The sequence below is a fragment of the Manis javanica genome, chromosome 6 (genome assembly GCF_040802235.1).
Source record: "Manis javanica isolate MJ-LG chromosome 6, MJ_LKY, whole genome shotgun sequence".
Taxonomy (NCBI): Eukaryota; Metazoa; Chordata; class Mammalia; order Pholidota; family Manidae; genus Manis; species Manis javanica.
The window spans coordinates 12,857,589-12,883,521 of NC_133161.1; the positions used below are offsets into that span (position 1 = coordinate 12,857,589).

The 25,933-nt window shown below is 38.1% G+C and overlaps 2 protein-coding genes across 12 annotated transcripts in view; one reads left to right on the forward strand and one right to left on the reverse strand.

Moving 5' to 3' along the window:
- Positions 1-14,748, forward strand: part of BRAF (B-Raf proto-oncogene, serine/threonine kinase) — a 159,769-nt gene extending 145,021 nt beyond the window's left edge. For 5 of the 11 annotated variants that reach the window (XM_073238340.1, XM_073238330.1, XM_073238339.1 and 2 more), the window contains 2 exons: positions 2,418-2,571; positions 7,680-14,748. In XM_073238340.1, coding sequence (XP_073094441.1) covers positions 2,418-2,571; positions 7,680-7,702 — 177 coding nt within the window. In that variant the 3' untranslated portion in view covers positions 7,703-14,748. Of the gene's footprint in view, positions 1-1,469; positions 2,219-2,259; positions 2,318-2,417; positions 5,564-7,679 lie in introns of those variants that run through there. The other 6 variants (XM_073238336.1, XM_073238329.1, XM_073238331.1 and 3 more) reach the window with 4 other exon arrangements.
- Positions 14,749-18,910: 4,162 nt separating this feature from the next.
- On the reverse strand, positions 18,911-25,884 carry NDUFB2 (NADH:ubiquinone oxidoreductase subunit B2). Its single transcript, XM_017646209.3, has 4 exons — positions 25,726-25,884; positions 21,419-21,563; positions 20,134-20,236; positions 18,911-18,990 (listed from the first exon to the last, which is right to left on the reverse strand). The coding sequence occupies exons 1-3, from the start codon at positions 25,833-25,835 to the stop codon at positions 20,162-20,164; spliced, it is 330 nt and encodes a 109-aa protein (XP_017501698.1). The 5' UTR covers positions 25,836-25,884; the 3' UTR covers positions 18,911-18,990; positions 20,134-20,161.
- Positions 25,885-25,933: the final 49 nt, after the last annotated feature.

The following is a 25,933-nucleotide window of genomic DNA, read 5'->3' on the forward strand; positions in this document are numbered from 1 at the left end:
TGTCTCAATAAATCAATAGTTTTCAAGTAGGAAGTACTGACTCCCATAGTTGCTCAGCTACCAAATTAGGGAGTTGGTCCTTTGTGAACCTTTTATCTTTGAATACCCAGTCCTACTTGGGTTGGTTTCTTAGATAGAAGTCACTATCACAAGAATGAGTAAATCTTTTATTTCCATCTAAAGAATAAATATAGAATTTATGATTTTAACAAGTTCCCCAGGTGCTATCACAGAGTGGGGAAGGGAAGCCAAATGAATGGGTAGGTAGATACATGTTTTATGTAATGAAATTAATTTACTGTTTCTTTGAGAAATTGTTGGTTTTTTTAACCCAAAAAAATCACTGGTTTAAGATTATCAAAGTAAAAGACTAGTATTATTGGCCAATATGAGCAGAACCCTGCACCATGTTCTTTTCAATCCCAGGTGCCAGGGTTTCCTATTTAATAAGGTTGATGTGCATTAATAATTCAAATGATAATTTGATTAATAATTCAAATTCACTTTTTAAATGAATTAAACAGGACAAAATGTTTGTATTTCTAAATACAAGTAATACTTCATTCTTTGCATGGTATCAGAAAATAAAATGCACATATGAATTGTCCAAATTATTGAAGGCTTTTAAAATTTTTAATTACAGGATTTCTTTTCACACCATACACAAACATAAATTTCAAATGGCTCAAGATTTATATATAAAAACAAAGCTATAAAATACAAAATCATTTTTATAACCTTGAAGTAGGAAAGGCTTTCCTAGTAAGCAAGAGACAAAATAAAGAAATTATATAAAGGAAAAGATTAGCAGGTATGATGACATTCAAAGTTTTTAAACTTCTGTATGATAAAAATAATATTGAAAGATAAACAGAAAAATAATTATAGCATTTATAACAAAGAAATTCTCTGTTATGCAAAGGACTCCTACCAATCAATAAGTAAAAGATAATAGAAAACAAAGGTAAGAACTGATGATTCACAAAAGAAATACAAATTGTGAATGAACTTAGATAAGATGTTAAGGGTTCAATGACAATCAGTAAAATGTGGAGTAGCACAACAGTGAATACACTTTGGTTTGGCCTCTCAGATGGTTAACATCCAGCACTGGGAACAATGCTGGGAACTGAGGAATAGCCTTCCTTTTAAAATTAACAGTCTTTGTGGGAGTGTAAGTTGGTTTGGCCTTTTGAAAGGACTTAGTAGAATCCCTAAACTTATAATTCATACACCCCTTGCTCCAGTAATTTCACTCCTAAAAATATATGCTATTCAAATATATACAAGAATGTTTACTGTAACAGGAAAAACTGAAGACATAAGGATCAGGTAGCTCTGTAGATGGTATGGATATCGGTGAGTGAAAAAGAAAGCAGTGCAAAAAAATATGTATAGTATGATACCACTTTAAATGGTGGTGAGGGCGGAGATGGGCTCTGTTTTCATATGTGCATGTTTATGCATAGGAAAGGTCCAGAAGAAAGTATAGACTCTTTAACAGTGGTTACCCCTGGAAGGTAGGATTTATACTTTTTCTGTATTATTTGAATTTTTATTTGTGTGTGATGCTTGTAATTTTTAAATTTCTGTAAAATGGCTTATTTCTTTGCCTTCTTTTACTAATCATTATGTAGATTACAGTTTAACTTTCAAAAAAGTTTTGGTGGCTCAGAAAATAATAATAATAATAATAATAACAGCTGCTTAAGTTTTATTGAATACTTACTATATTCCAGGCATTATGCCAAGCCTTTTACATGTATGTCTCACAATTATGAACATGCATTATCATACTGTATGCCTTCAAGAGTCATCACCTGTTTCTTTATACCTTAAAATATGCTGAATTTCTACGTTTTGTGTATCGGTATCTATTTGTAGTTTTCCTGTCTTCTCCTTCACTTTTGGGTTGCCACCTCTCACTACTCACTCCTGTGCCAATAGGAGTCTGGGTCATTGGAGGCCTACCTTTAATTATGTGTGTGACAGACATTTCCCATTACTAAGTTTCTTTAAAGAATGAGTTGCTCTGATGGTCCTGTTTATGAAGTCATATAGTGCTTTACTTAATTATGCTCCATCTTCTTAAAAGAGACTGTGGCCTATAAGAAACAGGTATAGAATTGGTTTAAAATTTTTAATTATTTACTGTTCCAAGGCTGGCAAATGAGCTAAAATGTGAATAAAATCTAACTATCCCCATACAGTTTAGATATTAAAGCTATAGTAGTTTGGTAATTCTCTTTTCTCTTTAAGGAAAAGTATCAGTTTCTTCAGTAGTTTTCCAGGCATTCAGGATAATACTGAAAACAATGTAAGATTTCAGTACTTTCTTGTAAAGTATGATGGGGTTCTTAGAGATTAATACCACCTAGATTTTCATTCTTTCCTCTTTTTCTTTTTGCTTCTTTTAGATTCTCGCCTCTATTGAGCTGCTGGCCCGCTCATTGCCAAAAATTCACCGCAGTGCATCAGAACCGTCCTTGAATCGGGCTGGCTTCCAAACAGAGGATTTTAGTCTATATGCTTGTGCTTCTCCAAAAACACCCATCCAGGCAGGGGGATATGGTGCGTTTCCTATCCACTGAAACAAATAAGTGAGAGAGTACAGTAGGGTAGGAACAAAGGAAAATGAATATTTGTTTGGTTACATGTTTGCTAAATTGAATAGGATATTCTTTTTTTAAAAGGGGAACCAGAGAATATGTATGTTTTTAAAGACTGGATATAATTTTTTATATCCAGTCTTTAAATACATACATATTGAACCTAAAATTCATACTTAGCAATGGATTTTCAATATCCAAGGGTTTTTAAAATGCATAGGCATTGCTGAAAGTTGGTGGTGCCTCTTCCAGAGGCTTTATTTCCTCTTCCAAATTTGTTTTATTTACTTGGTTATTCTAATTATTAAGCTTTAGCTAAACTTTCCTTTTGTTGTTATCTATCACATGGCTCTTAGGGACTCATGAGTATAACACTACTCCTGTGCCTTTGTGTAGAGGTGGGAAGTTGATGGTGGGTAGCCTGTATTAGATAAGGCAAATGAACAGATCTAATTTAGGGAGTTCTAGAATTTAATTTTTCATATTTTTTCTATAATTATTTATCTTTATTACAACTTAGAAAATATGGATGTTCTTTACTCCCTCAAAGTAATAGACAAAATTTCTTTTTATGAATTGTGGGTGTAGATAATCAAAGATATTGCTGAGAAATGGCATGTTTGACATGAGTGACATGGTTTAACTTTGGCATTTTAGTGGGGAAACGTTATACATTGGAGTTCCTTTTAGATAATATATATATTCAGGATATCTTACACAAATAGAAGCCGAATTTCCATACAAATGCATTGTCTCCTCCTCCCCCAAAAAAGCTTCACAGAATTCCATGAGAACTTTCGGGTTTCTTTTTCTTCTAGATCTATTTGGTTGCCAAACAACCAGGTTATGGATTTTTTAAAAATTATTATTAGTTCAGATTATACTTACCTCTTGTGATGCCTGTTTTAGCAGACCTCTTATCCATGTGTCTCATAAAATTTCCTTGCTCCTTATATATTTTGCCCAGCAAGATTTTACTTTTTCCGAATGAATGCTGTTCTCTTTCTTTATTCCACCATTTTCTAATGCTTACACTCTATTTTGTTAAACATGACTGTAATGTGGCAGTGTATTCTTAATGTGAACCAAAATCTTACAGGAAAATCCAAAATGAAAGATGTAGCGTTGCTGTTATCTTACCAATGAAATTGCCATTTCTGCTTCAGAGTGAGCCTAGGCCCGAAAGCCAGCCTTTTAAAGACATCTCCATTTACTCAGTTTGAATTTGTGATAATTTTAAAATGTAGATGACAGCTGGGTCATTCAGGTACAAAGACAACATCTGCATAAATGCCATCCTTCTTTGAAGCCAGTGAAATGCTCAAAGGTTTGGGCATTTTGAGGCTCAAGAGTCAAAGAATCTTTTTATTGGTAGAGCTCTTTCAATAATTCTCCAGTATACTTGCTTCATTTTTGTCTTCCTTTCTTTGTTCACTCTTTTCCCGTGCCAACACTGCCCACACTAACCACTGCCCCATCCCCCAGCATCTGCATTTGACCCCTTTTCCTTTCTTTCTTGGCCACTCTGCTTTTCCAGAGGGCATTGCTCTTAGAACTGCTCAGAAACTCATTATGCCACCCTATAGGCATTCGAACATGGATCAAAGGCTCATGTAGTAATTAATTCTCTTCTATTCAAATTGGTCCCCCTGGAAATGTCAATGGAAGAAAATTAAAAATGTGGCAGACGGAATGTTTAGATAACATGGATTCTGAGAAGTAGAAACTAGCATTAGAATGAAATATGTCAGTTCCCTTTCTGTTGTTTTCGTTTGTTTTATACTCAGTCTTAGATATATTCCCTAAATAAATAAAAACGTTATTTTCCTAACCACATGTAGAATAATCTCCTTGACCAGGTAACTGAAACAGGACATTCATTCTCTTGTGGCTGACTCCTTCTTTCCTAAACCTTTTCATTAAAGTTGACTTCCTTAAAAAAAGAGGCAACCTTTTTATAAAATTTCTTTCACATTTTAAAAGTTTTACTAGTCAGGAATAAGATGTGTCTTCTTGATTAGGGATCACAGCATTTAATCAAGTGCTTCAGATTTATTTTCAGATATAAGAGTGTTCTCTTAGCCATTTTAAATACTTAACTAGTAGTTAAAATTATCCTTTCTAAATTAGTGACTATTTAACACATTGGCTTAATGGCCATTCTCTCAAGTGTGTCACTCCCAATTTCAGGAATGCCCCCTTTTTCTTACATATTATGAAATGGGTACTTCGTGACTAAAACATTCAGAATTATTGAGCATTTCTATAGCACTTTTTATTTCACTAAATATTTCATCTCTCCTGTGATCATTTCTCTTAAGAATTTAAGAAGTCCCATGTGTCTGTGCTAAAATGTTCCTCATCCTTTTGAAACTTCCTGAAAGTCACCACACAGAAAGAATGGGACTTACTGTGGTTTCAAAAGACTACCCCCTACATCCAAAGCAGTGATTGATTTGTATACAAAATAACATACTAGATTTTTCATAGCGTACTTTGTCTTTAAGGAATTTTAATCAAACTATATGTATAATAGCTGCTGAAATGCATTGAATTCTGGAATAAAGGGTAATTACTTAGTAATATTTTTAAACGAGTTAATAAAGTCCTTAGTTTTCAAATAAACAAACCGTCATATTTGGGGTGTCTCAAATCATAGGCTCTTCCCAAGTGTTCCTCTGACCTATTCCTAAATTAAGCCAAATGGAAAATAGAACTTAGGTTATTCTCAAGAAGAAGGGAGGTTTTAGAAAAATGGTTCATTTTGGCCTCTGATTTTTCAGCTAATAATCAATATACCAAGATTCTCGAAGAGCCACACAGTATCTCAGTATTTCACTTCAAATAACTTCACACGAGCGGAGTTGGGTCTTCCCTCATAAAACAGGGTAGGCGGTAGGATAACAGATTTCCAGATAACGCAGGAAGGAATAAGCAAGAAAAGATTTTCTTTTCTCCAAAAGCAGATCCATCAACTGTTAGTCCCTTCTTTTCCTTAAATTTCTCCATGATTTCAGGGTCATATATGGGAATAATTTTATTTTATTGTTCCCTAACTATATAAGTTCTTTTTGTCTTTTTTTTTGCCCCTTGGTCCTGAAATCTGATTATGGAAAGAAGTGCATTTCATTAGAAGCAGTAGACTCTGGTGGGATAATCATTATTAGTATTTGCTTTATTGGTATTGGAGTTTGTTGGTAAGATTTTTTGCTTTGGAAATTGTTCTGTGTGTTTTTATTTTTAAGGCTAATAAAAATTTAAGCTTACATAGAGTAGGACACTGTTCAACAAAATGGAGTGTCTAATTTTAATGATGTCTAGGAAACATCTGAAGATTTTTTAAGTTATTTTTTAATGTGGTATGTAAGATTTGGCTTACAGTTTATCATTTTCTAATGTTCTCTCTATAGATTTTTAATAAGATTTTTTTATAAAGATTTCTGTTAAGTAAATCCTGTTTTCATATTGGTTTCCTTTAATGAGATTTAGATTCTGCTAGATTAGGTGACTACTCATAAGAATGTCAAAAATGACTCTAAAGAAATGTATTAAAATGCTGAGAAAAAATAACCTTAAAGTCATAATGTACACAAACCATACCAAAAGTATTGAAAACGTTTATATATTCCTAGAGTCTTTGTTAACATAATAGCCTCTTATGGCTATGCTCTAAATATTTAACTCTCCAGGTCTTAGTAATTTTGCTATTTTTTTTTTCATAAGTAGCCAAATTCTCCCAGTCAAAATACCTTGGTGAATTGCTTTTTAAGTTAAGTGGAAAGAGATGGTATCACTTTCTGCAGTCTAATTATGTTATATTCAGAATGGGAAAGAAAATTGTTAATTATTGAAAATTATTTAGGGGTTAATTGTTGAGACCCTGGACTTGGGAGTTAGCACCTGGCCTTGCATTCTAACTCTGCCATTTTATAGCTGTGAAATGTTGGGCAAGTTACATAACCACACTAAACCCCTGCTTGCTTTTCTGTAAAATAAAGAGAAGCAGTAGCTCCTGCCTCATAGAGTTACTGGGATAGATGCAAATGTGTATAAAGTATTCCTGAGGCCCTGGTATAAAACAGGCACTCAAATAATCGCTAATATTATCAGCATGTAATCTGAGGGCTCAGTCGGCCAGTCATTAGCAATTTGTTTGTTGGGATGTGCCAGTATTCTCTAGTAACAAGCAGAATCTAATAACAATCAGAAAATGGTTAGGTTATTTCTATATTAAATAATATGTTCATATAAGTGATTGCTTGGATCCTGATCAGAAGCTGCTATTATTGAAAAGTGATGTTAAGGCTGACTAAATTCTGATAGTTGTCAGTTATTAGCTAACCCGCAGAAATTAACTATAGTATTTCTGGGGAACTGCCCTCTAGTTACAAGTAGAAGCAGTGGACAAAGTAGTAGGTAAAAAATGGCATCATGCTCCCAAATTCAGTAACTAAAGGAGTATAGTACTTCAAAGAGACTTTGTGGTTTAAAGAATTCCTTATGCTGAGAATAATGATCAGTGACTTGTGCCTATATATAATTTTTTGGTAGTTTAAAAGTGAAATGAACCAGAAAACAGAGTCTAGATTTTTTTTCCTTCTGTCAGATGTGTAATGTGAACAAGTCATTTGGCCTCTTTATTGTTATCTTTTGGAAAATGAGGATAATTCCTGCTTCTTCCTTCCTAGTAGTGGCATTATAACAATGAAAATTGAGTTGATAATTGAGGAGTAAGTATTCTACAAATTAATTGTATTATTTTAAAATCAGTTTCTGAGAAATTTTGTTCATTACAACTGTTTTCAGTTTAATTAGAACTCTAGTATATAAAACCCAATTGGGATATTACCTACAGATTTGACATTTAATTGGTATGACTGGACCATATTCTAAATACTATATGTTATCTTCTTTCATGAGTTCCAGGGACTTTTGCTTTTAAATTAATGATGATGTTGCTAGATTTGTGATATTTAGCTGGTCACCTTTCAGCAAGGTTTCAATTAGGCTTTTCTGTGTCTTTAGGTCGAGATAACTTTTTTAAAATTAGCTCTTGTCCTCCCTCTACAGGAGAATTTGCAGCCTTCAAGTAGCCACACCATCATGGCAACATCTACTCTAATTTCTTAAGTCTTGTGTTCATACAATTTGTTAACATCAAAACACAGTTCTGTTCCTCAAAAAAAATTTTTAAAGATACAAAAGTTTCAATGCATAAGCTGATGTGGAACAGAATGGAATTTCCCATCCAACAAACGAGGGAAGAATGTTTTAGGAACCAGAATTCTCTGCTGCCAGTGTTTCTTCTTCAACACAAATACCACGTGCATACAGTCTGCTTACTCCCGGGAAGACAGAGGAGAGACCCTGAGTTCTGACCTTTTGATGGTCAGGCATGATGGAAAGAAACTGCTGCTACAGCTTGGGAGATTTGCTATGGAAAGTCTGCCAGTCAACTTTGCCCTTCTAACCACCAGATCAGTATGTGGCTGATCATCTGATGGGGCAGTTGCAATTACCAAGCATCATTCTCTTTCCTGTTCTGGGATTTGTTGTGGAGCTTTCCCCTAGCCACCGCTGGTCAGTTTCTGAGGGAAGGAACAAAAATGCAGCATGCCCTTTCTGTGTGGTGCATGTTCAGTTTTTGACAGATTTTTATCAAAATGAAGCTATTTTATTTCAATGGAAGTTGAGTTGTGAGGAGAAGATAGGTTTTGGTGTAGAGGACAAGGGGATGCTGCATCTTTCTCCCGACCTCCTGGGTCTCTGGCCTTCTGCCCCCTGGCTCCCTGAGGGTGTCCTCACGACCGCGCGGGCTGGAGAGCGCTGGCACACGCGGCCTTCTCTTCCCCCTGGGTCCAGCAATCAAGATGAGTGTTCGGGGATTTTCTTTTCCTCCACAGTATAGCAAGTTCTCAGGAAAATACAGTTGCTATCTTCCTCCTAAGCTCTTCCAGTCAACCAAGTACTTATGTGGCTACTTTGTCCAGGCACAGAATGCCATGGTGGTATCTGATTAAAAGCCTGCAAAACTGCTTGATAACAGTTTTGAATGTGAGACATTTATGTAATTTAAATGTAAGGTACAAGTTTTAATTTCTGAGTTTCTTCTCTTATATTTTTATTAAAAAGAAAATAATTTTCAGATTGAATTGAATTGGAATAAAATAATACTTCCCACCAGAATTATATATCCTGGAAAATTGTATTTTTGTTATATAAATAGCTTTTAAAGAAAGATCATTATCCTTTTCTCTACCTAAATACAGGAATCTTAGCATAATGACAAATATTTATAATTTTTAAATTAATGGTACTTGCTGGATCCACACTAACATCTTTGCTAATATCTCATTGTTTCTTCCAACTTACTCCAACACTACGTCCTACATCCTCTTTTTAGTCTTTCATCTAGAATATGCAATCTAAAATAAAAATGGTGGCATCTCCATTGATTCTCCTTCTTCCTTTTTTCCCAAGCCTGGTCTTCAAAAGGTTGGGTACTCTGGCCGCTGAGTTCCCCAGGCAGAGAACAGAGCAATTTTCAGTGTATTGGGACTGAGGGAGGATGTGTGAAGCCCAGCATCATTTTTTATAGAAGGAACTGCTGTGGTATTAAGAACCTCATTCTTTATCTTTGCATAAATGGAAAGTACAACCTAGTCATAGCTGCTTCGGCCTTTACTGAGGGGCTGTATAGATCACAGTTGTGGCAAAGAAAGTGACTCTGGATATATTAATGTCAAATTACTGACAAATACCTCCCTTATCAGGAGTCTAGAATCTCTTCTCAGGATTTAGGAATGTAAATCAAATCAAATGTACATAGCCCAACCAAGCTATGTAGTCTAGGACCTGAAAAAAAATTAGGACCCATACAATGTGTTGGATAATTAGAAATTGTTATTCAAAAATTTTAAACTGTAACTCTCCCTATTTCTCAGCCTACTAAAGCTTACTGCCATTAGATTTTTGCTGATGCAACTGTATTCAGAGGAAAGCCTACTGAAAATTCCATGGACTTGTAAAATGTTGTCCCAGTAAAATGGGAAGTATCCTGAAGTTGATAGTGAGTTTAAATCAGTGTGTTCTTAAATCTTATGTGAACAGAGCAGTACCTTGACACAGTTCACAATTTGCAAAGATGGAGATGATTGGTGCTGATGAGATTATGCCTCTCTCTTAAAAGCATTGTTTGTTTTTTTACATGTCCCCATAGATGCTTTTAAACATTGTTGTATTCCCTTTACCAAGGTTGGAGAGAGCTGTTGCATGAACAGTAGGCGTGTTGCACTGAGCAAGTAGAGTCTCCACAGGAGCCAGCACAGGAACTAGGTATGGAGGAAGCTTAGCATTGGAATTTCCACAACAAAATTCAAGGTGATGTGCTTTTTTCTTCCCTTTGTTTTTAGCATAAGTTGCTTATCTCATTTGGAAAAGGGATCAGACTTGATCTCAAATGAAGCTGTGCCCAGAAGCCAGGCTCAGGGTATTCTTGAGAGATTGTTAGCGTCCTTAAAAAATAAAAATTTAGTATTTCCATTTTGTTCCTTTTGTCCATCAAATAATTTTTTTCTCTAGTTTGCAAATGACAGGAAAAAGGGGTTTCCTCTGAGTTTTACTTGCTTTATTTTTTGATGCTTAGACTACAGGTAGACTTGTTGAGCTCCTAATACAAGGAAGACCTCCTTGTTTGTGCAAAGCACTTTAAGAGTAATCTGTATAGATAGTTTGTGGCTGCTTCACTGTTTATCTCATAGAGCTGTAAGTATCTGTCTTTTCTGTAAAGTGGCTGCAGTGCCTTTTGTAGTAGTGTATTTTATTTTGAGTGAGGAGAGGTGAAGCTGCCTGAAAATTTTGAGAACAACCTTAAAAGATTGTTTTAAAGTATGTAGTATTCCTGATGGACTTTTTCATCATTAAACTAGAGTCTATGGTCTAGATTTTTGCCACTGAAATAATACCAAAAAGTAGTTTATAAAAGGGATTTATGAATAGAAAATCCAATGTGGTCATTTGTATTTATGTGTACCTTAAAAGAAGATTCAGCCTAGCTGTTAAATTCTGGTTCCTGAACATCCAGTCCCTGATTATATTTGAGATCTTGTATGACATATTGGGGCATCCTAGAGGATAAAATCCCATGTAAAGTATATATGTTACATTTGTGTTGATGTTGGAGAGAAAAGAGCATTATATAGTTACAGTTCAAGACTTCAACACTGTCAACCTGAAACTTTGTAAATATTTCCTAGCTTCTTGTTGGGTGCAGTCACTGCTCTTTTATCACACAATGTTACCTTTTATTCATCAGGCAGTGTTCCAACTGCTGCATGCCCTCCTCAGATCTCACCTGCCCCTCCTGTACATTCACCTCTCCAGCCTCCTGCAAACCTCATCTAGCTTTAGTTTGAAACACATTGCAGGGTTCAGGTGACCTCTTCAAAAAAAACTACCTCCTCAGAATGAGGTAATGAATTGTTATTTAATTTAAAATATTAAAAGTCAGGAGCTCTAGAACATGAAGACAATTTGAGATTTTAATTTTTATGTGTACTTGTTTCTTGAGCACTCTCAAGAAATATGTTTAAGCAGTAATACTGAAAAACGTAGCTCAGAGTATCTGAATGTTGTTGAAAGTGGTGCCAGAATCTGTCTAGGGGTATGTTTCAGACTGGTAATCTTAAATCAGTTGCATGAAATTAAATAGTTATGGTAACAATTCACTAACAGTGATATAACCTTAATTTTCAGTAGGCTTGGCAAGACATACATCTTCATAATGAGTTAGCCACAGCTTTGTCCATGCACAGGTAATTCCTATACGAGAAACTGCCCAGCTAAGAGGGTGGAATGATTACCCATTTTGCAAGATTCTCTTTGTCCAAGTTGGCATTGTTAGTGCTAGAATATCAGCACCTTGAGACTAGCAGATTCCAACCATTAGGATATTTAAAACAAAACAAAAACATAGCCAGACATGGAAAGTTTTACTGTATGAACAGCAGATAGCTTACCGGTCATACGTTGAGGCTCTAGAAAAATATCTTGATGATTTGCCAAATGAACTTACTGTGCCTTCGTGATGCAATAAAAAAGCTAAAATTTTAGCAGAAATCTGATTTGTGAAGAGAGCAGCCATTCTGGTCTAACTCAGCTGTGTTAATGTTTTTTAGAGTGCAATTTAGACTGCAAAGATAAATGCACTGAAGAGTTTATAGCCAAAATCACATTTAAAAAATGAGAAAACAGGTAAATTTTCAGTGAAAAAAATTATTTTTTTAAAGCACATAATCCCTAGTATAATCAGATGTATTTATCACATAGGCAACTAGGTTGAAATTATAGTTCAGTGACATTTCTAGAGAAACTTTTTGTACTCCCATAGGTTCTTCAAAGCTTGGAACTTTTATATAACACAACTGTTTGACAGACATCTAAAGAAGTTGCTGTGGGTTAGGCTTGAAGTACTGTATGCTGGGCAACAGTTATGCATTGACTAGTGGGGAGGGGCATTAACATGCAGGACAGAATTTGACTGTATCAGTTTCCCGCATCTGCTGCCAACCTAGACACTGATTTTTCAAAGTTTGAAATGTAAGCTTGCCTCCCAGACCTTGTTTGCCAATTAACTGGGAATGTCCTGCTCTTCAGACTGCGGAGGGGGCTTTGGGATAGTTAATGAGCTGGCAGTGGGCGTGAACTGACACACTCCATGGTGTGTTTCTTGTATCTTGTTTCATTCCTCGCCACCCCGAGAAAGGCAATATACTGTCCTAAGTGAGTTCTCTGGCCATCTGACTGAGGTGCATTGCTACCGGCGGAGGTTGTTGAGCACATCAGGAGTGTAGTAGCGTCTGCCCAGTTTGTATATTGGCCAGAGGAGAATGAAATGGCTAGTGGCTCATGTTCCATGTTGCTAGCTCTGGTGAAATAGAAAATACTGGTAAGATTTTTGTTTTACCAGTACACTAAAGAGCAAACTTAGTCTTATTGTTTCCATATAACTTACTTTCATTCTGCTTGAACAAAGACATTGAAATTGAAATTCAGTCCTAAATTTTGCCAGTCATGGAAAGGGTAATTAACATTTTCTACCACGTTTTTAAAGGTATAAGAGGACAGAAACTTAAGACCTAAAATCTTAAATTAAGGCAACAGTGCTTTATTCTAAAACATATAGGGACCATTAGTCCCCACCTCAAAAAAGTGATTAAGTAGATCTTGCATTTCAACATCTACAACTTCAATTCTTGATTTTTAAAAATATTTTTAAAATTCTTCTTAACCTTTTGGCTACCTTTACCCAAGTATTAGTCTTATTAATTACTACATCAGTTTAATTAAAATGTTTAATTTTATTAGTTGTTTTGACTACTAATGACAATAAATAATATAACCAGTTGTGCGTGAAGATACAGCCATTGTATCCATTTGGGGGGGGGTTAAGGTTTTTTTTTAAGAATTCTATAGATTGACTACTTCAATCTACAGTTGAAAACAACTGAAATATGTTTACTCATGTTAGTATAAAAAAAAATTGTGGAGACCGTCTGCTTCTAGCACGTTGCCCAGCACCCATGAGCCAGATGATTCTCATCCCCGAGTCTGTGTGGGGAATCAGGTGGGATCCACTGAAGAGATGTGGCAGAGGCAGGGTTCTGTTTACAGGGATGGAGATGGGGGTTATGAGTAAGATGCTTAATACCGGTTTTGTTTTGAAAATTATTTTGTGTTGCATTTGTGTGTTAAGCCTTTTTTAGCCCACATGTGTTTTGGTGAGTAGAACTTCAGGCTAGCGTAAGCAACAAAGCTCATGGACTAGGCATAACTTTTTTTTAAATGGACCAAAATGGGAAGGGAGGGTGGTGTGCAAGCCTGGGGGTAGGTAAAAATTGATAGGGTGGTGGGAAATAATTATGCTTATCTGAAATAAAATATAAGTGCAATAAGTGTGCTTTTTAGTCGAAGCTGTGAACAGTTTTTAAAAAAATCATTCCTTCCCAATACATTTGTGTATGTTCCTTAGCTGATTAAAACCAGCTATGTAAACATATGCCTTTTTATTCGTGTTCTCTTTGTCTTATTTATCTTCATTTTATTAGTTTACACACAGGGGTGTGTGTGTATGCTGTACTCTTGTCCCTCCTTCATTTGAAAATGCATTCATTGGGCCCTGTTTTCTTTGGCCATAATACAAGTCTTAGTTTGGCCTTCATATCACCCGATTTGAAGAACTCTGTCAGTGTGACATATTTTTCTGGTAATTGCATTTGTTGGTTGTACGCTGACCCTTTCCTCACTCAGCACTTTCTTTCTCCTGAAACAGGAGCATACAACTGATCAGGGGATTGAATTTGTTCATTGACTTACATCCCTTTGGATTCTGTTCAGTAGTTAGGATTGCTGTTTGGTTTAGACCAAGAAAGAAAAAGGAAATTACCCTACCCCACTTTTCACTTCTTGGTTTGAGGACAATTCTTCTGTAAGGGAGAGGAAAGGGAAATCCTTCATGTTTTAACTGCAGTGAATTAAATGGCTCCTGGTTTACCACTCCAAACCTTATGGCAATTCACATATACATTCCTCTCTTGCTGCCAAAGGTTCAAGGTAGTTCATTTCAGTTCCACTCAAGCATTGAAAAGGTTCTCATGGAGTCTGGGGTGTGCCCAGTGAAAAGGTGGGGACTTTGTAACTGTCCACAGACCTCTCTATACCTGCTTTGCAAAAATTACAATGGAGTAACTATTTTTAAAGCTTATTTTTCAATTAATATAAAAAGACATTTATTTTCACTCAAATGGATGTTGTTGTCTCCCTGTTGTCCCTTAATCCCGTGTCTGCTTGAATCTTGTTTTGTTTTTTATTCTTCCCCACTTCTTGATACTTTCTCTTTCCTGCTCAGGTCCCTTCATTTGTACTTTGGAGTTTTTCCCATGTAAATTTGTACAATGGAAAATATTGTTCAGTTTGGATAGAAAGCATGGAAATTAAATAAAAAGATAGCTAAAATTCAGATTGAAGAAATTTATTTCTGTGTAAAGTTATTTAAAAACTGTATTATATATAAAAGGCGAAAAAGTTCTATGTATTTGATGTGAATATGCAAATACTGCTATAATAAAGATTGACTGCATGGAGAAGACTTTATCAAAATTATTTTCCTAGCACTTTTACATTCCATCACAGAAATAGGCAGGGGTAGGCAGTATTTTGACGGTCGGTTCTTTAGGTACCAGAGGGACTAAGAATTGTACATTTTGTTTCATACATAATGTAAGTTATTGCTTGGTGGGTATTAGTTAGTTCTTATGTGAGAACTATTTTTAAAGTAAGCTGTCCTGAATGCCTGGTACATTGTACTGGCCGCACTGTTATAGTCTTTTGTCCGGAGTTCATGACCCTCAAGTATTTTATGGGGTGAGACTTGGCTGTGCCCCTCTAGTGGCTTGGTTGAGTGGGTGCAGCGAGTCATTCAAAGAGTTTGGGTGAAAAAGTTCTTAGAACTGTACCTTTTAAGTTTTTTGACACAACTTTCAGTAACACATTTTCTGTTGGAACACAGAATGTACACACAAACATATATTTGAAACTACATATCATGTTTTATACTTCATTTTTCTTAATGCTGGCTACCCCAATGAGATGATTTTGTGCACCTGATTATGACCTGAAGTTTGAAAGACACCTAGACTATCTTCAAATTGTGTCAAATTACAGGGCAAAGTTTCTAAGAGATACAATTTCAAAACTTCACCTGGAAACCTTGTGTGTGAGAACAGTATGAAGGAACAGAAAAGGCTTCAAGATGACACACATTTTGTTTCTGGAATCATGTTTCTGGACTACATGCCCCTCCAACTAATCATAAAATGCTGTCCAGACAAGTATCTTCTCTGAACTGAAGTTGTTTTCCTTGTAAAATAAAATTCTGTAATATAAATATTATAGAAACTCATTTTTAAATAACTTCCATACATGATTGCAATAGAGTAACTGTGGCCTTATATTTTAAGAATGTATTATTCTGTTAGAGGTTTTCCTTAAAATTTAGCCCAGAATTAAGAATGCTTTAATTACTGCGATAACATTCTATTTTAAAGAACCCAGCACACTGGCTCTTAAATGTTACCAGGGGCTGTGATGAGTGGACTTGTCCAGGTTATATAGGACTCCTAGACTCATAAAATGACAGAACAGAGTTCTAAAGATAATCCCCTCATACCAGTAACTGTATGAGTCCCCAAGGTTGACTTAACCTAGGCCCATGCAGGCAGGACTCAAAGTCAGGACTTTGTTTCAAGGTCAGTACTATGCATTTATGTTACATATAAATTTGTTGTGGTTGTGATGGCTATGATGAGATTGGGTTAGAAATGGGTGTTGACTCTATGATGGTGAGTTTGTAGCTAGAAATAATGCACCAGGCATACTTGCCCTGCTGGCTTCACCAGTCAGGCGAGCCACTGCTCATGTAGATGCCCAAAGGCAGAGGCCCAACTGCTGAGGCAGGTTGGCACCAGCTCAGCACCCATGTCTTCACTGCACACAACTGTCCCGTGGACACTCCCGATGAGGTGGTGGCGGCAGGAACCAGGTCAGCCTCTTCTACACAACAGTCCTTGGGGCAAGTAGAACCAAGATAACTTCTGAACCTTCCTGAAATGTGCAAACACAGGCGTTCCGCAGCCAGTACCTTCCTTGTCTCACAACTTTTTTAGATAAACAATTGGGTTTTTACACTCAGGGTTCCATAGGAAACAAGTTACAAATTTATGTGTTAAAATTTGATGCTTGATCTCTGTTGCCATCAGTAGTTCTTTCACCATCTACATTCCCATTTTGAAAATACACCTCTCCCATCTACCAGGCCATACCCTAAAGCTCAACTTTGAATGTACTTGTTGATTGTACTTGCAGGTACTCGTCAGGAAGGGAGAGACATCCTACATGTCTGACTTGTTTTAGACAGACAGGGATGGCGCTGCAACTGCTGGAAGGTCTGTTTATAAGCTTAGTCTACCTCCATATGGAGGCTTTTTTATAAAAGTCAACTGGGATTCCAGGGTCACTGTTAGCTTAGCTTAGACCCAATGGTCTAGAAATAACAACTGCTTCCATTTACAGTGTTTCCTTCATGTCAAACACAATTCTAAGGGCTTTATATGGTAACTCATTTAATCTATTTAGTTCATTTTCCAAATGAGGAAATTGAGGCACAGGTAAGTATCTGCCTAAACTCACTGCAAGTTTTAGAGCTATGAGTCAGATCCAGCCAGTTTGATTCCAGAACCCGAGTTCTTGAAGCACTGTGCCAGTTTTTCAAAGTAAAAGCAGTCTCAACCATTTTTTTATGTAGAATAGAAAAAAAAAATACCAGTGTGCACCACAGGTAAGTACTGCTTTATGAACTTTTAGATTATATATGTGTGTGTGTGTGTGTATAGGAGCATATTTATATTTAAGTTACAACATGAAATGATTTCTTAGAGGTCATAATCAGAAAGGCTTGGCACCATGCTGTGTTGACTCTCAAATCTGACTTGACCTAGAGCCAGCCAGCCAGGATTTCAACCTCAGCTGTCTAAAGAACCGTAAGCTTGGGCAAATTACCTAATGTATCAGCAGGTCAACTTTCTCATCTCTAAAAAGAATAATATGAGGACTTTACAAATTAATACAGATAAAGTGTTACTACAACAGTGCCTGGCCCATAGTTAAATTGTAGACTTTTGCACTTAATTATAGCCATCAATCAAATGTACTTAATGTCTCTTTGGGACCCTTTCTCACTAAAGTACCTTCCCATAAAACTGTAATAATAGGGTGGAGGCCCATTCCTCCAAGAAAAGGCAAGGAACAATTTCTGCCACAGCTCAAATTGGCTTTACAGCCTTAGTATAGAAGAGGATCCAGTATGTGGACGCCACATTGGCTGAGTTTAGAAGGCTGCTGTTTATAAAGTTATCTTTCAGTTCCAGTCAAACAACTGATTTCTAAGGAAAAGAACTAATGGGATCATCCTACCTGAGTTCATTGTTACAGACTGCATTCTTTCCCCCAAAAAACTTTCTATATGGGGGGAGAAGGGGACAAAAATGAAACCTAAAAAGTAGAGATCTGACGTATTTATCAGCTGAGACAGCTCCCCTCTTACACAGCAGTTCCACCTCCTTGTTTTTGCTGCCGTGATGCCCACTCTGACAACTGAGAACAAAGTGGGAGTGGAAACCTAAGGATGAGAAACTTGGATCAGATCACCTGTGTGTGCAGCCAGCCAAAGGCTCTTCGCTGCATTTAACATAACACCTAAACCCGCAACCACGGCCTACCCCACCTAGTCCCACCCCCTCCTCTGCTAGAATGACGCTGCACTGACTGCAACACGGTGACCTTGGTCCCGCCAGAGACCATGATTCTTGCTGTTCCTTGTTCCCGGAGCACTCCACCCTTGCATGACTGATTCCTTCTCGTTCAGGGTTCAGCTCAAATGTCCTCCCTCCCCACCCACCTCTAGCAATATTTTCTTCATTGCACTTAGTAAATCTCAACTATGTACTTGTCTGTCTTGCCTTCCTAAAATCTAAGTTCTCTGAGAACAGAATCTTACCTGTGTTCTTGACACTGTATTCCCAACACCTATGTGGTCAAAATCAGAAATTAGAAATATGAAGTTATGCTGGACAATTTATTAAGCTACTCTATATTGCAGATTTTATCTGTAGGACAGAGGAAAATTCTTTTACCTACTGTCAAAATTGTGATGCTATAGAAGTTGGAAAATATTTTGAAACAAATCACAGAAAAAGTAGAATATCCTATTTTCACCCTTATCTCCCATTCCTCCAATCCTAAGAATTCCTAGAAGTGTGTCTTAAGAATTCCACAAATGGCCACTCAATATAATGCCCAGCCCAAGAGAGATTAAACAGTTAAGTGGGCTGCACTGACTTCTGGCCTGGGCAAGAATATACCAACAGTAGAGAAATGGCATGAGTTTTCACATTAACTCTCTACATACATACAACTATGTATTAGCTAAGGAGGCAAGTATGGTACTGCAGTTAAGTGTGGGGTCAGACCTAATGTTGCCCCTTATCAGTATGTGACCCCAAGCAAGTTACTTCACCTCCTTGAGCCACCATGTCCTCATTGACCGGCGCTAACACCTATCTACACTGTAGGACACCAAACGGATCCCCTGAAAGGGCCTATAACCCATCAGCACAGCAGCTAAGACCACAGAAAATAGCCCATAGTGGGTGGTCATCATTATCAGAAACATCAAACTCAGTTCCTCATTCTTGACCAAAACAGTTTAATTTACAACTTTAGTGTACAATATAAAGTCTATTAATTTCTTGAAATTCTCACTTGGCTCCTGCAAGGAAACAAAAGTGGGAAGCTTTAAATACCTTTATTTTCAATAATTCAAATGCATACTTCTTGTTCATTCAATCATTCAAGTATTCACTGAGCACCAGTCATGGAAGCAGTCTTGTGCAGGAGAAAAGAAACATCACCTTGCTTTCTCAAAAGTTTACAGTCTAGTCATTAAAACAAAATGTTAAGGACTGTGTGCAGAAATATTGGGAAATCTGTAAGATGACAGGGTTAGTGCTGGCAGATGCCAGTTACCATGGGAAGCCAGAGGCCTGGTAAGTACCGGACCCTCTGTGCACAGAAAAGCCAGAGAGAAAACGAACAGTCCAACAGCTTAACTGCCTGCTCTTTGGTGACATTTTTTCCCATCCCCTTCCTCCCTACACACCCCAAAACTGCTGTCATTTTCATGTCAATAAGCGACTTCTAATTAAATTTATAACGGCACAGTTATAGTATGATGTAATGGGAACACTTTGCTATCATTTACAGTTTCCTAGCCTTTAAAACAATTTCCAGGGCATTCTGAATGACAGTAATTATTAATGTGTAATGATTTAAAAACACGTTAAATGAGAATGTCTTAACCCCCTAGGAGTTTGTGGAGAAAGGGACTCCCAGTACCTTCCTTCTGAAAGAAGGAAAACTCTGACTTTAATCTAGAAAATGAAAGGGCCAGAACCTTTTACTGTTTAAAGAGTTAATGTCCATGAATGTCGTATTTCCATATGCTGGAGCTCTCCACTTAAACACTGAGGGTAGAACACTGTTATTTCTGCAACTAGAAACACACACTGTAAGCTCCCTGTCTTGTCCACTGTTGCAGTTCTTGAGCAGAGTTGGTACTTAAAAGGTCTTTAATCAATAGATGGGTAAATGAGATCATGAATTATAACACAATTTAGGAAAAGAACAGTTTTTAAAACACATAATGAAAAGGAAGATGAGACCAAAAGAAAGGGGAGGGAGAAATACAGACAGCAAATGGGAAAATACTGAAGACAGAAAATTGACATGATACAATTTTCTTCATCCTGTCAGAAAATGCAGTTCCTCTGAGACCATCATATCATAGGTACAACGTTAAAACATGTTTACTGACAAAGGTAAACATAGCTTTAAAAAGGAACTTGAGACATACCGCTTATAAAGAGTTTGCGTCTACACTTTCAGTCTTCATCATCAGGCGGGATACCCAGCTCTTCATCTGTCCACTGGGAAGGATCTGGATACGCAAAGTGACCCTGGTAACAACCATTTAAAAAAAGTCAAGAATCTATACTATACTACATACATCTATTTAAATTTAAGAATTCTTGGAAAAAATGTGGTAAGGCTGCCGTACACACGAAGTCCCCCGTGACGTACCACAGGAACAAATTTTACTATCCTTTATCTGAAGGTCCAACTGTTCCTCAGTCTGTTCAATATGAGCTGTGGCCTGAATTTTAAAATTCTGCCCATTTTGGAGCTGTCAGCCTAAGTATGTGTTTGTGAGAGCGAGTGGGGGAATGGAGGCAACAGACTTCACAGATACCCCACATTTCACCAATGTCTTAAGTCCTAGCAAACCAACTCTGAAACTCCTCATTCCTGCTGGGAGATCGGGAGCCTCAGGTGGACTCGTCCACCTTCAATCCTGACCTAGGGCACATCTGCCCACACATCCTCTCATGCCAAGCAGCCACATGCATACTCCTGACAGCTGACCTACAGTGAGATAGGGGCATCTGTGTGCTGCCAGTTCATAGACACCAGGCAGATCCTTCCTGGGTAACAAGGACAGAGAGAAGTTCAAAGAGAAATGGGATATTAATCAACCTGATGCTTCTAAAACATGTACACTGTTGATGATTTTTTTCCCTATCCTAAAAACAAAACCAAACTTATTAAAATTCAAAGTATTCTGGATCAACAAGCACAGATTTCAATGGCTTAAAGGCCTAACTTCCTAGAGGAAAGGGTCTGGGCAAATTTGATAAAAGCTCAGTTGAGGCTAATGACATGTTTGAAAATAGCTACAAACTTCCCTCAAGCCAAATTAGCCCACATGTACCCCACTTCAACCTGGGTGCCTTGGACAAACTAGATGACACTCACCATTTAAAGGAAGTTAAGTGTGTGACTTAACCCACCAATGAACCTCTAGTTGGGAAAGTTAAAAGAATTAGTTTCTATTCTCCCAAATATGGCAATGTAAAAGAAACTATAAGACATGGACCACCTACATGTACTTCCTTTAGTAGAAAAGGTCAGAGATAATAAGTTTCCATTAATAGGATTCCTGCACATACACTGGAACCACATGGTGAAGGGATATATCCAGATAGAAAAGCAGTTTACAAACAGAAAAAACAAGCTAAGCTATTCATGTATCTTCCCTCCACCCACCTAAAGAAGGCCAAGATTCATTCTCCTGCACCTACCAGCACAGCATCCGAGTCATGCCAAAAGCGCCAGAGAATCCAGAACCACATGGTTGCACTGAAGAACTCAGCCTGGATCACCTGGGACCTGGTCAGCTGGGGAAACTGTCTGTACCGGGGCTCGATGTGCACACCGCCACCAGCACTGAGACAAAACGAACATGTTAAGCAGCTTGCTACATCTTCAAAGTATAAACTCATCGAAAACTGTGAGTTACATCTAGAAACTAAACCTAACTTTTCTCATGAAAACCAGAATGACAGAGTTCCACAATCCCTCAAAGTGTTTGTTTTTCATAAGTTTGCCTTCAACTTGTAGAGCAGCAAAAACTGGCCTGAATTGACAAGAGGTTAATGGTGATTTTCATCTATTGAATATTTATTTTACACAGGAAATATGAATGATAATGGGGTACTGGCCCCAAGGGTTATGATTAAGGGATTGGGAACCTAGATTATCCAGAAAAATAAATCAGCGAATTAATTTTGTTCTGTTAACCATCTATTTCGAAAGCAAATTACGTCCTCTGCTTCATTACAATCTTTAGTAAAAGACCATTATATGGGAAAGAGGACTCAGCAACTCCTTTTTAATAAGCTAATAGCTCTGAACAAAGTGAAGAGACTTAAAGTTTTTCTCATTCTTTTTTTTCAGTCAGATCCCAATGACAAATTATGGGATACAATCTGTAAGGGCTATACTCAGCTGGATTACAACTATTGTAGGTTCAATCTAATTTGTACTTAATGGGGCTCCTTTCAAGTCCTATTCAGCAGCTATACAGATTCTACTACACAGAAACAGATGATAGAAATTTTAAAGAATTCCTATACAAAATGTGTTCACAAATTTCATTCCAGGTAAGAATCAGTTTGTAAAACAATGTCATCTTTTGTGCAGCACAGAAATGAATACCTGTATCAAAATTGCACTAAAATTTCTTCAAAATGTCCTGATTTGTGAACATTAATATTTCTATAGTTTCTTGATTCCCATTACCTAATACCTCCTTATTATCCTCTCCCACTCTAAAGGATTAAGTTATTATTTATTGTCTACCATGTGCAGACACAACATTAAGCATTCTACATACATGCATTATCATTTAATTTTCATAACAATCCTATGAGATAGCTCCTATGGTTATTAATGTTTACACATAAGGACATTGGGGTAGTGTGTGGTGGCAAGGCCCAAGCTCTTTAAATACTGCTCCAAGAAACATTAACAATTTTCTCAAAGATACAGCTCATAATTCCCATCAACATGATAAAATTTGTCGATTATAAACTCACTTGGAAGGCTCTACATAACATATTAATAGTAACTAGCTATGGATGGTGTAAGAAGTGGTATTTAATACATCACTACCAGGCAGAAGTTAGAAGTCAACCAAGGGCATAATCCAAGTGAAAACAAGGCCTGGCACTATCCAAGTGCTCAGCTGGCATCACCTTGAAAGTGTCTGCTAGTGCCCAGAGTCCTGGAACTTCTACCTGGACAGATACGGGATAGAGGACAGGAGAAGCAGCCTGAGACCCACCCAAGATGAGAAATGTATTTAGTAGACCCCTGAGTAAAGCTGCAGCCCCATGGTTTAAGAGTGAAAGGAAAATAAACCTGCCATGAAGAAAGGAACCAGAATTTGTTACCTGTAACCAGTCATCAGGTAGATTTGCACCCAAATTCACACTATCTGGGTTGGACATCTGTGGCCCAAAACACCCTTGAGCCAACAACTGAAACTGATCTTGGCTTCGTAGCAACCTCGAGAAGCAAGATCTCAAAGAATTCTGACAGACATATGTTCGAGGGAAACCGAGAAGCTCACAGTAAAAAAAATAACAAGGAATAAGAGACTGAGAATCACCAAAACAACAGACAGCAATAGTAAAGGCACAAGGCTCACAAACCATTATTTCAACTTCAAATAAATAAAAGTGTAAAGAGCAAGGAACAAGAAACTATAAAGAACAATCAGGTTTGAAAAAAACAATTTCCAGAAATAAAAATGTGATCATCTGAAATAAAGCTTAAAGCCTGGTTTAGACACAGCTAATATGAAAAGAAGTTAGGAAGATGAGAAAATCTGACATATGCCTGATTGTATCCCATAAGGAGAAAACAGAATGGGGAAGAAACAGTATCCAAAGAAATAATGGCTGTTCCCACCCAGGATTTTTAAGTGTCAGGTTTAAAAACAAAAAATGCACCATAGTTCTGTGAAAGTTACTTTTAAAACATCAACCAGATCATATTCTTTCCTGCTTTTTATAAAAGCCTCCAAGGGCTTCCCATCATTCTTAGGATAAAATCTCTCCTCCCAGAAGGCCATCCCTAATCTGGCCTCTGACCTCATTGCCAGCATGCTCCCCCCTTTGCTCACCCCATTCCAGCCTCACCCACAGCTTGCTTGCCCATCATCTACACGTGTCTCCTTCGTTTGAGAGGTTCTTCCCGGCATCTCTGCATGGCTGACTTCTCATCACTCAAGTCCTAGCTCAAATCTTAACTCGCAGGCCTGCATTCCCACATCATCCTAGGTTCACTAAGCCATCCATCCCACCCCAGACCCTCTCTACATTAATTCCCTGCTTTGTTCTCTTCATGCCAGTTAAGAGTACTTGTTTGTGTTCACTCTCCAGAATGTAAGCTCCATTATCTTTCTTGTATTCTGCTCTATACCAGCACCTAGAAAGGATCCTGGCATCTAGAATATGCTCCTTATTTTAATTATCACAGGCAATGAAACAAGTGTGTGTGATGGAGGTACCAAGACCTCAGAGAAGAGGAGCAACCCCCCAATCTTCCCAGCAAGGTCAAGGGCTATTGCTAGTGGCTCTCCCATCACTGTCCTTGCTTCTGTCACATAGGCCTTTTCCTTCTTCCCTGCCCATACCTGTCCCAGCTCCATATCCTTAACAGACATGTGACTTTAGTAAGTCACCCCTTTAATTTTCCAGAATCTGAGTTCCCTAATAACAGTTAAACAATACTTGTATTGGTACTTGGCACCAGGAGCTGTCTTAATACATTTCAGAAAATTGTATTCTTTTAGTTCCCTGGAAATCGACATTATTATCCCCATTATATGGCTGAGAAAACTGAGGCATTATGAGATCAAGAAACTCTTCCAAGGTCATACAGCTACAGTATGGCAGAAATGAGATTTCAACTGAGGCAGTCTGGGGCCAGAATCCTGCTTTTACACTATCCTCTTGGCAGTAGATGGTCTAAGGAACCTGGAACATGGCCTGGAAAAATTCAGTGTACTATTATCAGTCCTGCTATTACTGAATCAGTCTTCACTACCAGCTGGTTTTTTGTCAGATGTGCCCTCCCTAAGCACCCCACCGCTATGCTCTCCAGCTGGTTTCTTGGGCGACTTGAGGGGGAACTCTTCTCTCACTCTCTTAAATTCTGGTGTTAAAAGAGAAAAACCCTATGGTAAATCATGGACTTTGGGCAATAGTGTGTCAGTGTCAGCTCAACAGTTTTAACAGATGCACCACTCTGATAGGTGTTGACAGTAGAGGAGGCTATACATCTGTGGGGCAGGAGACTTAATGGAAAATCTTTATTACCTTCCACTTAATTTTGCTATGAAGCTAAAACTGCTCTGAAAAATAAAATCCATTAAAAAAAAATTCTGATATTGCCAAGCATCCATTTTGGCTCTCTTCGCTTTCCACCCTTCGGCAGTCTCTCGGGGTGATCACTTCACTACCGTGTCTTAGAGAACTAATTCTCCAGCCTGCAGCAAGTTAATTTTTCAGAATTAAAATTTGGCCACGTGACCCCTCTGATCAGAATCTTTCAACGACTGCTATCGCCTCTATTCGAAATCTTTCAGCCAGGCAACAGGACCCTCTATTGTTCCCTTCCTAAGCCCCAGTCTCCAGCTTCACCTCCGCCACTCCTGGCCTCACATTTGACCTTTCAAAACACTGGGCAGGCTGTTTGCTCGGTCGGGAACACCCTCGCCTCCCCAACCCCTGCTCTCGCTTCCAGATTAGCACCATCTTGTCCACACATTTGTTGTGGATTTCCCACGGACAGACTCCCTGGGGCAGGGACTGCCCGATACACAGTCTCCCCGCCGCACAGATCCCCATTCTCCTCGTCCCCGACGCCGGCGAGCTGGAAGGAGGCAGCGGTCGGACTACAAGTCCCAGCGTGCCTCGGGGTGGAGGTCGATGCAGGGACCCGTGTCCGCCCCAGGCGCCTGGCGTCAAGGTGAGGGCGTCCGGAACACAGGCGCTTTCCGTTAGAAGCAGGCGAAGCCCCCACCCCAGCCAACACTCACTGACGGACTCCACCGCCCCCGGCCGCCGGTGAGAGCCGGCCTCTGAAGAAGTGGCTTCCAACACGAACGTAAGGGACCAGCCGCGTCGGAGCCAACATGCCTACCACCATCCGGACCAGGTCGCACCGCCTCTTTGCGTCACTTCCGACAGCGCCCCACCCCTTTGCGTAAACGTCGTCGCCCCGCCCATTTCCCTGGGATGAGGTAG